General features: G+C 44.7%; 1 protein-coding gene across 10 annotated transcripts in view; it reads left to right on the forward strand.

Annotated features, from left to right (window-relative positions):
- The window catches only part of LOC110489366 (protein 4.1-like), a 115,901-nt gene that overhangs the window by 5,938 nt on the left and 94,892 nt on the right, over positions 1-15,071 (forward strand). For 9 of the 10 annotated variants that reach the window (XM_036970783.1, XM_036970787.1, XM_036970790.1 and 6 more), the window contains exon 2: positions 10,225-10,631. In XM_036970783.1, coding sequence (XP_036826678.1) covers positions 10,233-10,631 — 399 coding nt within the window. In that variant the 5' untranslated portion in view covers positions 10,225-10,232. The remainder of the gene's footprint in view (positions 1-10,224; positions 10,632-15,071) is intronic. The other variant, XM_036970789.1, reaches the window with a different exon arrangement.

Raw genomic sequence — 15,071 nt, forward strand, 5'->3', positions numbered from 1 at the left:
GCAAAAAGTCATCAATGGAGTCAGTGCAAAAATAAAAGGGTCAATGCAGGGTCACATTTAGCAGTCTTAAGTCTTGGGGATAAAATCTGTTCAGGAGCTCGCTGGTGTCAGACTTGATGCACCGGTCCCGGTACCCGTCCAGAAGCAGAGAGAATAGTCTATGGGTTGGGGGGTTGGAGTCTTTAACAATTTTCTGGGCCTTCCTTTCACCTGATATAGAGGTACTGGATGGCAGGGAGCTCAGTCCCAGGGATGTACTGAGCTGTCCGCACCACACTCTGTAGCGCCACGCGATCGAGGGCGGTGCAGTTTCCACACCCAGCAGTGATGGGAGCCAGTCAAGATGCTCTCAATGGTGCAGCTATAGAAGTTTTTGAGGATTTGATGCCAAATCTTTTCAACTTCCTGAGGGGGGAAGAGGCGCTATCGCTATCGCGCCTTCTTCACGACTGTGTGGGTGTGTGGACCATTTTAATGAAGTCCATATTGATTTGGACAGCGAGGAACTGGAAGCTCTCGACCTGCTCCACTACAGCCCCGTCAATGTGGATGGATATTTGTGGAGTATTCGATGCTCACGTGTGTTTTGAATAGAATCTAAACAGTTACCGGAAGACCCTAACTTTATCCCTCTGACTTCACTGACGACTGTATATGGAATCCGTTTACTGTGGATTCCTAGCTGAACTTGCAACATGAAACTGGTAGGAGTTAGACAGGTCGAAGGCTGTGGGGAGGTGGAGGGATGCATTCCAAATGGGACCCTATTCCTTATAGTGCACCACTTTTGACCTCCATAGGGCTCTTTGACCTCCATTGGGCTCTTTGACCTCCATAGGGCTCTTTGACCTCCATAGGGCTCTTTGACCTCCATTGGGCTCTTTGACCTCCATTGGGCTCTTTGACCTCCATAGGGCTCTTTGACCTCCATAGGGCTCTTTGACCTCCATAGGGCTCTTTGACCTCCATTGGGCTCTTTGACCTGGTCAGGGGAAGCAGTAGTCAGTATTCAGTAGAGTGGTGTTACTGGTCAGGGGAAGCGGTAGTCAGTTGAGTGGTGTTACTGTTCAGGGGAAGCAGTAGTCAGTAGTCAGTAGAGTGGTGTTACTGGTCACGGGAAGCAGTAGTCAGTAGAGTGGTGTTACTGGTCAGGGGAAGCAGTAGTCAGTAGTCAGTAGAGTGGTGTTACTGGTCAGGGGAAGCAGTAGTCAGTAGAGTGGTGTTACTGGTCAGGGGAAGCAGTAGTCAGTAGAGTGGTGTTACTGGTCAGGGGAAGCAGTAGTCAGTAGGGTGGTGTTACTGGTCACGGGAAGCAGTAGTCAGTAGAGTGGTGTTACTGGTCAGGGGAAGCAGTAGTCAGTACAGTGGTGTTACTGGTCACGGGAAGCAGTAGTCAGTAGTCAGTAGAGTGGTGTTACTGGTCAGGGGAAGCAGTAGTCAGTAGTCAGTAGGGTGGTGTTACTGGTCACGGGAAGCAGTAGTCAGTAGAGTGGTGTTACTGGTCAGGGGAAGCAGTAGTCAGTACAGTGGTGTTACTGGTCAGGGGAAGCAGTAGTCAGTAGAGTGGTGTTACTGGTCAGGGGAAGCGGTAGTCAGTAGTCAGTAGAGTGGTGTTACTGGTCAGGGTAAGCGGTAGTCAGTAGAGTGGTGTTGCTGTTGCTGTTCAGGGGAAGCAGTAGTCAGTAGTCAGTAGAGTGGTGTTACTGGTCAGGGGAAGCAGTAGTCAGTAGAGTGGTGTTACTGGTCACGGGAAGCAGTAGTCAGTAGAGTGGTGTTACTGGTCAGAGGAAGCAGTAGTCAGTAGTCAGTAGAGTGGTGTTACTGGTCAGGGGAAGCAGTAGTCAGTAGAGTGGTGTTACTGCTCAGGGGAAGCAGTAATCAGTAGAGTGGTGTTACTGGGCACTGGAAGCAGTAGTCAGTAGTCAGTAGAGTGGTGTTACTGGTCAGGGAAGCAGTAGTCAGTAGAGTGGTGTTACTGGTCAGGGGAAGCAGTAGTCAGTAGAGTGGTGTTACTGGTCAGGGGAAGCGGTAGTCAGTAGTCAGTAGAGTGGTGTTACTGGTCAGGGGAAGCAGTAGTCAGTAGAGTGGTGCTACTGTTCAGGGGAAGCGGTAGTCAGTAGTCAGTAGAGTGGTGTTACTGGTCAGGGGAAGCAGTAGTCAGTAGTCAGTAGAGTGGTGTTACTGGTCAGGGGAAGCAGTAGTCAGAGTGGTGTTACTGGTCAGGGGAAGCAGTAGTCAGTAGAGTGGTGTTACTGGTCAGAGGAAGCAGTAGTCAGTAGTCAGTAGAGTGGTGTTACTGGTCAGGGGAAGCAGTAGTCAGTAGTCAGTAGAGTGGTGTTACTGGTCAGGGAAGCAGTAGTCAGTAGAGTGGTGTTACTGGTCAGGGGAAGCAGTAGTCAGTAGAGTGGTGTTACTGTTCAGGGGAAGCAGTAGTCAGTAGTCAGTAGAGTGGTGTTACTGGTCAGGGGAAGCAGTAGTCAGTAGAGTGGTGTTACTGGTCACGGGAAGCAGTAGTCAGTAGAGTGGTGTTACTGGTCAGAGGAAGCAGTAGTCAGTAGTCAGTAGAGTGGTGTTACTGGTCAGGGGAAGCAGTAGTCAGTAGTCAGTAGAGTGGTGTTACTGCTCACGGGAAGCAGTAATCAGTAGAGTGGTGTTACTGGTCACTGGAAGCAGTAGTCAGTAGTCAGTAGAGTGGTGTTACTGGTCAGGGGAAGCAGTAGTCAGTAGAGTGGTGCTACTGTTCAGGGGAAGCGGTAGTCAGTAGTCAGTAGAGTGGTGTTACTGGTCAGGGGAAGCAGTAGTCAGTAGTCAGTAGAGTAGTGTTACTGGTCAGGGGAAGCAGTAGTCAGAGTGGTGTTACTGGTCAGGGGAAGCGGTAGTCAGTAGTCAGTAGAGTGGTGTTACTGGTCAGGGGAAGCAGTAGTCAGTTGTCAGTAGAGTGGTGTTACTGGTCAGGGGAAGCGGTAGTCAGTAGTCAGTAGAGTGGTGTTACTGTTCAGGGGAAGCAGTAGTCAGTAGTCAGTAGAGTGGTGTTACTGGTCAGGGGAAGCAGTAGTCAGTAGAGTTGTGTTACTGGTCAGGGGAAGCAGTAGTCAGTAGAGTGGTGTTACTGGTCAGGGGAAGCGGTAGTCAGTAGTCAGTAGAGTGGTGTTACTGGTCAGGGGAAGCAGTAGTCAGTAGCGTGGTGTTACTGGTCAGGGTAAGCAGTAGTCAGTAGAGTGGTGTTACTGTTCAGGGGAAGCAGTAGTCAGTAGTCAGTAGAGTGGTGTTACTGGTCAGGGGAAGCAGTAGTCAGTAGAGTGGTGTTACTGGTCACGGGAAGCAGTAGTCAGTAGAGTGGTGTTACTGGTCAGAGGAAGCAGTAGTCAGTAGTCAGTAGAGTGGTGTTACTGGTCAGGGGAAGCAGTAGTCAGTAGTAGAAGCAGCAACAGGATACATAGGCCTCAGCAGGATCAAGTTAAGCTGGCCACCATCCTCTCTCTGCGTGCCTAAGCCAGTGTAATTAGTACATGACTGTGGTATGCTGCAGGCGTGGGGACGTAAATTCAAGCGGGCAGTTCTCATATTGACACCATCGGGGGTATTAGCCAACTGACAAACTCAGTCGTCCTGCCTGATCTTGATTGGACATCTTCCCGGCTCATTGTGTGTCAGCAGCCAAAGAAAACAGGAAACCAACGAAGGCGCCATGACAGCTAGCATGATGATGACACGACTAATCTGAGATTCTGAACTGGTTCTTTGTCCTTCAAGCTATTTACCACAGAAATGTATCTTTGTGTAGTAGTTTTTTAACCACTCACACACGCATACACATTACACACGCACACACGTAGCACACATCAACGCCAGTGGAGGCTGCTGACGGGAGGACGGCTCATAGTAACGGTGAATGGAATGGCATCAAACACATGGAAACCACGTTTTTTGATCTATTTGATACCGTACCGCTGATTCCGTTCCAGACTTTGCCACGAGCCCGTCCTCCCTTAATTAAGGTGCCACCAACCTCCTGTGATTCACACACACCATGGACAGAAGACCGAGGTGTCACTTTTGATAATGCAGGAAGTAGACACTTCCTGTGTTTTCGTCTTTGCCACCAACCCTTTTTCAAAGCGACTCATTTAGACACACACAGAAGGGTTATAGTAGTGTGCTTCAGAATTCAGCACTCTCTTTGCAGTGTTCAAAGTAATGTAATGTAAAGTAAAGTAATGTAATGTAAAGTAATGTAAAGTAATGTAAAGTAATGTAAAGTAATGTAAAGTAAAGTGATGTGATGTAAAGTAATGTAAAGTAATGTAAAGTAAAGTGATGTGATGTAAAGTAATGTAATGTAAAGTAATGTAAAGTAATGTCAAGTAATGTAAAGTAATGTAATGTAAAGTAAAGTAATGTGATGTAATGTAAAGTCAGTTAATGTAAAGTAATGTGATGTGATGTAAAGTAATGTAAAGTAATGTAAAGTAATGTAAAGTAATGTAATGTAAAGTAATGTAATGTGATGTGATGTAAAGTAATGTAATGTAAAGTAATGTAAAGTAATGTAAAGTAATGTAATGTAAAGTAATGTAAAGTAATGTAATGTAAAGTAATGTAATGTGATGTGATGTAAAGTAATGTAATGTAAAGTAATGTAAAGTAATGTAAAGTAATGTAATGTAAAGTAATGTAAAGTAATGTAATGTAAAGTAATGTAATGTGATGTGATGTAAAGTAATGTAAAGTAATGTAAAGTAAAGTAATATAAAGTAATGTAATGCAGACCTAATATGTCTACTGCACTATAATAAGAGGAGAATGACCCAATGTTCTACTCGGTTAGTCTATAGCCTATTGCCTATGCTCTGAGCCCATGAGCAGCGCTATAGGGGGAGTCACTGTTTAAAGACTGGCAATCAGACGATTATAGTGATGAAGGTAATTATGGCTCTACTGACTACTGAGCAGCTGAGAGTGGAGGAGACAGAGCAGAGAGAGGCTGAACGGTAGACCTGGGCTACGTCCCAATTGGCACCCTATTCCCGTGAAAGCGCTAAACCACTGCTTTTAATCAGGGCAAGGCGAGAATCATGACCGAATACAAACAGTGTAGCTATTCCCTCCGCAAGGCAATCAAACAAGCTAAGCGTCAGTATAGAGACAAAGTAGAGTCGCAATTCAACCGCTCAGACACAACAGGTATGTGGCAGGGTCTACAGTCAATCACGGACTATAAAAAGAAAACCAGCCCCGTCGTGGACCCGGATGTCTTGCTCCCAGACAAACTAAACAGCTTCTTTGCTCGCTTCGAGGACAATACAGTGCCACCGACACGGCCCGCTACCAATGATTGTGGGCTCTCCTTCACCGCAGCCAACGTGAGTAAAACATTTAAATGTGTTAACCCTCGCAAGGCTGCCGACCCAGACGGCATCCCTAGCCTCATCCTCAGAGCATGCGCAGACCAGCTGGCTGGTGTGTGTACGGACATATTCAATCAATCCCTATCCCAGTCTGCTGTTCCCACATGCTCAAGAGTGCCACCATTGTTCCTGTTCCCAAGAAAGCTAAGGTAACTGCACTCACTTCCGTCATCATGAAGTGCTTTGAGAGTCTAGTCAAGGATCATTACACCTCCACCCTACCTGACACCCTAGACCCACTCCAATTTGCTTACCGCCCCAATAGGTCCACAGACGACGCAATCGCAATCACACTGCACAATCCCATCTGGACAAGAGGAATACCTATGTTAGAATGCTGTTCATCGACTACAGCTCAGCATTTAACACCATAGTACCCTCCAAACTCGTCCGCCCTGTGCAACTGGGTCCTGGACTTCCTAACGGGCCACCCCCAGGTGGTGAGGGTACAAACAACATCTCCACCCCGCTGATCCTCAACACTGGGGCTCCACAAGGGTGTGTTCTCAGCCCTCTCCTGTACTCCCTGTTCACCCACGACTGCGTGGCCATGCACACCTCCAACACAATCATCAAGTTTACAGACGACACTACAGTGGTAGGCTTGATTACGACGAGATGGCCTACAGGGAGGAGGTGAGGGCCCTTGGAGTGTGGTGTCAGGAAAATAACCTCTCACTCAAGTTCAACAAAACAAAGAAGATGATTGTGGACTTCAGGAAATAGCAGAGGGAGGACCCCCCTATCCACATCGACGGGACAGTAGTGGAGAGGGTAGAAAGTTTTAAGTTCCTCGGCATACACATCACGGACAAACTGAAATGGTCCACTCACACAGACAGCGTGGTGAAGAAGGCGCAGCAGCACCTCTTCAACCTCAGGAGGCTGAAGAAATTTGGCTTGTCACAAAAAACACTCACAAACTTTTACAGATGCCCAATCGAGAGCATCCTGTCGGGCTGTATCACCGCCTGGTATGGCAACTGCTCCGCCCACAACCGTAAGGCTCTCCAGAGGGTAGTGAGATTTGCACAACGAATCACCGGGGGCAATCTACCTGCCCTCCAGGACACCTACACCACCCGATGTCACAGGAAGGCCAAAAAGATCATCAAGGACAACAACCACCTGAGCCACTGCCTGTTCACCCCGCTATCATCCAGAAGGCGAGGTCAGTACAGGTGCATCAAAGCAGTAACCAAGAGACTGAAAAACAGCTTCTATCTCAAGGCCATCAGACTGTTAAACAGCCACCACTAACATTGAGTGGCTGCTGCCAACATACTGACTCAAATCTCTAGCCACTTTAATAATATAAAACTGGATGTAATAAATGTATCACTAGTCACTTTAAACAATGCCACTTTATATAATGTTTACATACCCTACATTACTCACCACATATGTATATACTGTACTCTATACCATCTACTGCATCCTGCCTATGCCGTTCGGCCATCACTCATCCATATATTTATATGTACATATTCTTATTCATTCCTTTACACTTGTGTGTATAAGGTAGTTGTTGTAATTGTTAGATTACTTGTTAGATATTACTGCATGGTCAGAACTAGAAGCACAAGCATTTCGCTACACTCGCATTAACATCTGCTAACCATGTGTATGTGACCAATAAAATTTGATTTGATGTAGTGCACTATTTTTGACCAGAGCCCCTATGAGGTCCTAGTGCACTACATAGTGAATGGGGCGCTGTTTGGGACGTACCCCTGAGATCTCCTTGTGAGCGTCTGATTGAATCAACGGACTGCTCCTCACCTTTCTCTGAACTGTGGAGCCTCACTGTATTATTCGTTGTTGAAGAGCCCTTGTGAGTCGGTCCACTATTGTTCTGGCTTGTTCTTACTGAGTAGATAGTAGATACACACTGTGACTAGACTAGACAATGACTCAGGAAAGAGCCAAGCGAAAGCAGAACACTGAAGGTTATTTGCTATAGCCTGGTCCCAGATCTGTCTGTGCTGTCTTGACAGATATTATGGTCACACATTGGCAAGCCAGCACAGATTTTGGACCGGTCTAGTTGTGTGCTGCTGTTATTGACAGATATGGCCCTGTCATAGGGCAGCAACTAGATGTACCACTATCAGGCTGGGTAGTGCTGGGCTCGGCAGGACTGTGTCAGTCAACCCCAGGGGGGTGGGAAATACTGATTTGGGGCTCCATGATTAAAGAGCGACTGAACGCACCAATTCCACATGTTTCTCTGTTGCTCATTAAAGAAAAATTTGATTTCAGTCTTGGGGGTGTGGTTCAATTGTGGCAGTTACTGATGTTTGTCCCTCATGAGACACCATAGGAACAAAGCCAGTATTAATTCCTCAAAATAGTCAGAAGGAATCTGAGATAATTAAAGAATTCTGTAATTAAGTTTGATGTTTTTTTTCTTATGTAATAGAATATAGCTATAATATTGGAAATACCGCTAGAATAGAGAATATAGAAATACAGCTAGAATAGAATAGAAATAGAATATTGCTTACTAACACTAAAATGACTGGTAGTAGTGGCAAGGCCTGGTCTTCTTAGAGGCTGGTCACTCATCCTGCTCTATATCCCCATGATGTTCCCATGATGTCTCCATGATGTCCTCATGATGTCCTCATGATGTCCCATGATGTTCCCATGATGTTTCCATGATGTCCTCATGATGTCCCATGATGTTCCCATGATGTCCCCATGATGTTCCCATGATGTCCCCATGATGTTCCCATGATGTCCCCATGATGTCCTCATGATGTCCCCATGATGTCCTCATGATGTCCCCATGATGTCCCCATGATGTTCCCATGCTGAATCACCAACAGTAGCAGCATGGAAACTCCACCAACACAATGACATGACTGGGGCCTAATAAAGCCGGCGTTGCCATGGTGACCCCTGCCCAGCATGCAGCGTCAGAGGGTGGGGAGAGAGAGATGAGGGTCTGTAAAGGCCCACTCCAGATCACACCACCACTCCATGATAATAATAATAATAATAGCTACCTCTCCTCTCCATCCTCTCCTGCCTCCTCTCCTTCATCTCCCCTCTCCTCTCCCTCCTCCTCTCCCTCCTATCCCTCCTCCTATCCCTTCTCCTCTCCCTCCTCCTCTCCCACCTCTTCTCCCTCCTATCTCTCCTCTCCTTCCTTCTCTCCCTCCTCCTCTCCCTCCTCTCCCTCCTCTCCCTTCTATCTCTCCTCTCCCTCCTCCTCTCCATCTTCTTCTCCCTCCTATCTCTCCTCTCCTTCCTTCTCTCCCTCCTCTCCTTCCTCCTATCTCTCCTCTCCCTCCTCTACTTCCTTCACTCCCTCCTGCTCTCCCCTCTCCCTCCTCTCACCTCTCCCTCCTCTCCCTCCTTCCTCTCCCTCATCTCTCCTCTATTTCCTTCTCTCCCTCCTCCTCTCCCCTCTCCCTGGGCATTTGTAGCATAAATGGCTGCCTGGGATTTAATGGAATAATAACTAATAGGTGACCTTGTTCTGTCTGAGGTTTAACATTTTAATTCCCAGTTGCTAATATATGCATATTATTAGTACATTTGGATGGAAAAAAACTCTGACGTTTCTAAAACTGTTTGAATGATGTCTGTGAGTATAACAGAACTCATATGACAGGCAAAAACCTGAGAAAAATCCAAACAGGAAGTGGGATATCTGAGGTTTGTAGTTTTTGAACTCAGCCCTATTGAATACACAGTGGGATATTGGTTATGTTGCACTTCCTAATGCTTCCACTAGATGTCAACCGTCTTTAGAAACTTGAATGAGGCTTCTACTGTGATGTGGGGCCGGATGAGAGCTCTTTGAGTCATTGGTCTGACAGAGAGCCAGGTCCTGATCACGCGCATTTCACATGAGAGCGACCTGGCTTTTCTACAGACAATGGAATTCTCCGATTGGAACGTTATTGAAGATTTATGATAAAAACATCCTAAAGATTGATTCTATACTTAGTCTGAAATGTTTCTACGACCTGTGATATAACTTTTTGAACATTTCGACCGATGTTCGGCTGGACCTACACGAGCAGGTCCAGATTTCTGTACTTAACGCCCTAACAAAAGTAGCCACTTGGACATAAGTAATGGACATTATTATTATTATTATTAACAAATAAAACATTTATTGTGGAACTAGGATTCCTGGGAGTGCATTCTGATGAAGATTGATGTGGCTCTCTGCAATATCACTGTTACGCGCCAATGTAAACTCAGATTTTTATACATAAATATGAACTTTATCAAACAAAACATACATGTATTGTGTAACATGTCCTATGAGTGTCATCTGATGAAGATCATCAAATTATTAATTGTATCTCTATTTGTGCTTTTTGTGACTCCTATCTTTGGCTGGAAAAATTGCTGTTTTTATCTGTGGCTTGGTGGTGACCTAACAATCGTTTGTGGTGCTTTCGCTGTAAAGCCTATTTGAAATCTGACACTGTGGTGCGATTAACAACAAGATTACCTTTAAAACGGTATAAGATATATGTATGTTTGAGGAATTCTAATTATGAGATTTCTGTTGTTTTGAATTTGGCGCCCTGCACTTTCACTGGCTGTTGTCATATCGATCCCGTTAACGGGATGGCAGCCATAAGAAGTTTTAAAGGACAAATACAAAGTCACAATAAGAATCTGCTAGAAACAAGGAAGAGGTTAGACGGCACACTACCTTACGATGATGACCTGTAGTGTAATGACTATATTACCAACAATTGAATAACATAGGCTCCAATCCTAGGTAAACTACCTGACCAAATCTCTTCATAATGGACCATTTTCCCTGGTTGTTTTCCCCATGCAGCTGTTGCCATGACGACAGACGAGGCGACAGAGCGACAGCAGCAAAAGAAGCCCAGCCAGCAGGAGGCAGAGCAGCATCAGGCCACGCCCCCTGACCACGGGCCCTCTGAGTCCCATGCTTCCAGCACTCCCGTCACCTCGCCCCTAAGCCCCGGCTCGCCCTCCTCACCCCAGGAGGAGGTGCAGCTGAGACCCCGCCAGCGCACCTCGGCCGACCGTGGCCTCTCGCGACTCTTCTCCTCTTTCCTGAAGAGGAGGTCTCAGTGCGAGGGGGACGGGGGAGAGAAGGGGGAGAAAGGAGGGGTCGGGGGTGAAGCCAAGGCGCCCATCGCTGACTGTGAGCCGGAGCTCAGGATCGAGGGGGATCAGAACCTCGACCTGCACTCACTCAGCAGCAACGAGGCTCAGGTGAGAGCCTATCACTCCTGCTACGCTGTCATACTGGGACTGTGTGTTGTTGTAGGGTTAGGCTTGACGAGGACATGTTTAATAGCAGTGTGTGTGGTTGAGGACTCTTAGCTACTGCTTAGCTAGAGTGCAAAATGATGTTGATTTTAGTTGATGAATGTGCTCTTCAGTGGTAAGTGGTAGGTGTTTTGTGCTGGATTTACAGTGCTCTGAATTACAGGAGTCTTCAAACTGCTATGTGAAGTGAGTAAGAACAGACGTGCATGAATGAGTAATGATTGTGGTGTTTGTGATGTGGCTTGAGGAAAGCCTTTCCTTTGGTTCAAAGCACAACGTTATGGCAATATATAGTCACAATAGTGAGGATATATAGTCACAATAGTGAGGATATATAGTCACAATAGTGAGGATATATAGTCACAATAGTGAGGATATATAGTCACAATAGTGAGGATATATAGTCACAATAGTGAGGATATATAGTCACAATAGTGATGATATATAGTCACAAAAGTGAGGATATATAGTCACAATAGTGAGGATATATAGTCACAATAGTGAGGATATATAGTCACAATAGTGAGGATATATAGTCACAATAGTGAGGATATATAGTCACAATAGTGATGATATATAGTCACAATAGTGATGATATATAGTCACAATAGTGAGGATATATAGTCACAATAGTGAGGATATATAGTCACAATAGTGAGAAAATATAGTCACAATAGTGAGGATATATAGTCACAATAGTGAGGATATATAGTCACAATAGTGATGATATATAGTCACAATAGTGAGGATATATAGTCACAATAGTGAGGATATATAGTCACAATAGTGAGAATATATAGTCACAATAGTGAGGTTATATAGTCACAATAGTGAGGATATATAGTAGGGATGCACGATATATCGGTGACATTTTGGATCGGATGTCTAGTTTAATGCCCAATGTGCAAAACTGATGTCAAAGCTGACGTGCATACCTATATAACGTAGGTACATGACATAATGACGCAACGTAACATTTTGCGCTATACGTGCACCACAGCATTCCTAACCTAGCCCACAATGTCTGCTGTGTGGATGGAGCAGCCAACAAGTCCAGCAGTCATTTGAAAGAGTAAGAACATTTCAGCGAGACAACTCAAAGGCGAAATCCATTAAAGCCAAGATAATAGAATTCATTGCCCTTGACAATCAACCGTTCTCTGTCGTGGGTGATGTTGGCTTTCGCCGACTGGTCGAGCACCGGTTAACACTGCCAAGTGCGCTATTTTTCCGATGTTGTCCTACCAGAGTTACACAGTAATAGCGTCACTGCTATTAGCTTCACGACATACATACTATGGAACACCGTTTGGGTTTTTGCGTGTCAAAAAAGATACAGTAGCACTGTCAAAGCGGTACAATAAAATCTGCAAACACCGGCCATGAATGATGTGTTTCCGGTACCGCGTTGGTAATAAAGCATAATTTGTTCGACCGCAACTTCTGGGGTAGCTAGCTTTAGCTTAGTACCTAGCTAGCTTTAGCTTGGTACCTAGCTAGCTTTAGTTTGGTACCTAGCTAGCTTTAGCTTAGTACCTAGCTAGCACCAATACGGCCAACATGAAAACAATGACCAGTAAAAAACTGCAGTCATTTTCATTATTCTTAGCAATGATTTAGGAATCCTCGTGAGTAAGTATTAGCTAGGTTACCACTTGTTGTTCGCCTGTTGATATTGAACTTCAGTTCATGAAAATAAATACCTAGCCAGCTACTTAAACCTGTTGCCCAAAGCTAACGTTATAAGCAGCCAGCTAGCTTCATCTCGCTAGTGAGGCTCGACCGGACCGGGTTATGTGTTGTGAAGCTAGCAACAATAAGGATTAGGCACAATAGTGGAATTTGCGGTTTGCCTTCAAAATAAAAGTATGTCATTGACAGTGGTGCAAATGAATACAAATAGTAGAATTATGTCATACTTTTATTTTGAAGGCAAACCGCAAAGTCCACTATTGTGGCTAATCCTTGTTGTGGCTAGCTTCACATAGATGGGTCCGACCACCATTAATCAAATAAGAACTGTCTTATAAATCAGAGTTATTTTAGATGATGACACCTAGCTATATAGTTAGCTAGCTAACTATAGCTACTGAAATAGATTATTAGTTTTACTATGTTTTTGGGGAAGAACATTGTTTGCATCCATGAGCTAGCTAGCTTTTTTTTTTATGACCAGCACTGTAGGTGCGAGAGACAACATTACCAGCATCATAGCATACAGCATCATAGCATACAGCATCATAGCATACAGCATCATAGCATACAGCATCATAGCATACGTATAGATGAATCGTTGTGACATATGAAATACGAGTGATAGTGTAATCAATGTGTAATAACTACATAAAAAAATGATGAACGAGTTAAATTATTATGTGGCGTGCAGTCATATTCAGGTTCTGATTGACACATCAAATATTGTTAAATAGTGTATTTTTAGACATGCAAAGACCCAAACTGCGTTCCATAGAAATCCTGGTTGAGAATGAAACGACTGAACAAATGAACAATGAAACAGCACAGAGAGTAAGTGAAAGAAACAGGTTTTGATGATGTTTTACTGGTAATGGGGACATACGGGGACATAACGTAACAAAATTACTTTTTGGTCAGTGTGTGTGTGTGTGTGTGTGTGTGTGTGTGTGTGTGTGTGTGTGTGTGTGTGTGTGTGTGTGTGTGTGTGTGTGTGTGGTGTGTGTGTGGTGTGTGTGTGTGGTGTGTGTGTATGTGTGTTTGTGGTGTGTGTGTGTGTGTGTGTGTGTGTGTGTGTGTGTATGTGTGCGTGTGTGTGTGTGGTGTGTGTGTGGTGTGTGTGTATGTGTGTTTGTGGTGTGTGTGTGTGTGTGTGTGTGTGTGTGTGTGTTTGTGTGTAACCTTTATTTAACTCGGCAAGTCAGTTAAGAATACATTCTTATTTATAATGACGGCCTACCCCGGCCAAACCCAGACGACGCTGGGCCAATTGGGCGCTGCCCTATGGGACTCCCAATCAATGCCGGATTAGATACAGCCTGGATTCGAACCAGGGACTGTAGTGACGCCCCTTGCACTGAGATTCAGTGCCTTAGAACGCTGCGTCCGTGTGTGTGTTAACTATTTAACTGTACTAGAATGCTTTAAAAGGCCGCTAAAATGAAATATTGGTATCGGGGTTTTTTGGCATGGAAGATATCGGTATCGGTATCGGCCAGAAATGTCACATCGGTGCATCACTAATATATAGTCATAATAGTGATGATATACACTACCGGTCAAAAGCTTCAAAACACCTACTCATTCTTGGGTTCTTCTTTATTTTTACTATTTTCTACATTGTAGAATAATAGTGAAGATGTCAAAACTATGAAATGACACATATGGAATCATGTAGTAACCAAAAAAGTGTTAAAACAAATCAAAATATATTTTATATTTGAGATTCTTCAAATAGCCACCCTTTGGCTTGATGACAGCAATAGTGATTATATATAGTCACAATAGTTAGGACTTTATTCAAACCACTTTCCTATACTTCAATCATGTATTTTATAAAAAGTTACAGACTACAGTAGACTACAACAGTAATACATAAAGTCTCTTCTATATCTCTCTATATCTCTATATCTTTATCTCTCTCTCTCTCTCTCTCTCTCTCTCTCTCTCAGTGTCTCTCTCTCTCTCTCTCTCTCAGTGTCTCTCTCTCTCTCTCTCTCTCTCTCAGTGTCTCTCTCTCTCTCTCTCAGTGTCTCTCTCTCTCTCTCTCTCTCAGTGTCTCTCTCTCTCTCTCAGTGTCTCTCTCTCTCTCTCTCTCTGTCTCAGTGTCTCTCTCTCTCTCTCTGCTCTCTGCTGTCTGAGGTCATGCCTTTGATAATAACTCCCTAATTTAGTGTAGGGAGGCTCCATTCGGCTCCTCTGAAAGGTTTGTCTGAGCTGAGGTAGTCTCTGGCTGGCTGACTGGCGGGCGGGCGGGCTTGCTGACTGGCTTGCTGACTGGCTGGTCCCAGTCCAACTAGTTCCCTTCCTCTCCCTGATCAGTAGTTATATAAAGGCCCTGTTCCTTCTACTTCTTCTTCTTACTTTTAGCTGTATTGCTACTTTAATTATTCATTGCCAGAGCCTTTGTGTGTGTGTGTGTGTGTGTGTGTGTGTGTGTGTGTGTGTGTGTGTGTGTGTGTGTGAGACAAAGCCTTAGTGAAGTGTAGAGATGCAGAACCAGAACGGTTGACCTGACTAATAACTTCTGGGTTTGAGCTTCGGGTTAATGGTTTTTAAATGACTCTAGGTGTGTGGTTGTAAAGGTATCATGTGTTAACTGACTGGACATTGTCTGAGACTGAACAATGATGGTATAGACGAGCTTACCTATATATACAGTTAATGTCAGAAGTTTACATATACTTAGGT

This window comes from Oncorhynchus mykiss, chromosome 32, assembly GCF_013265735.2.
Source record: "Oncorhynchus mykiss isolate Arlee chromosome 32, USDA_OmykA_1.1, whole genome shotgun sequence".
In the NCBI taxonomy this organism is placed as follows: Eukaryota; Metazoa; Chordata; class Actinopteri; order Salmoniformes; family Salmonidae; genus Oncorhynchus; species Oncorhynchus mykiss.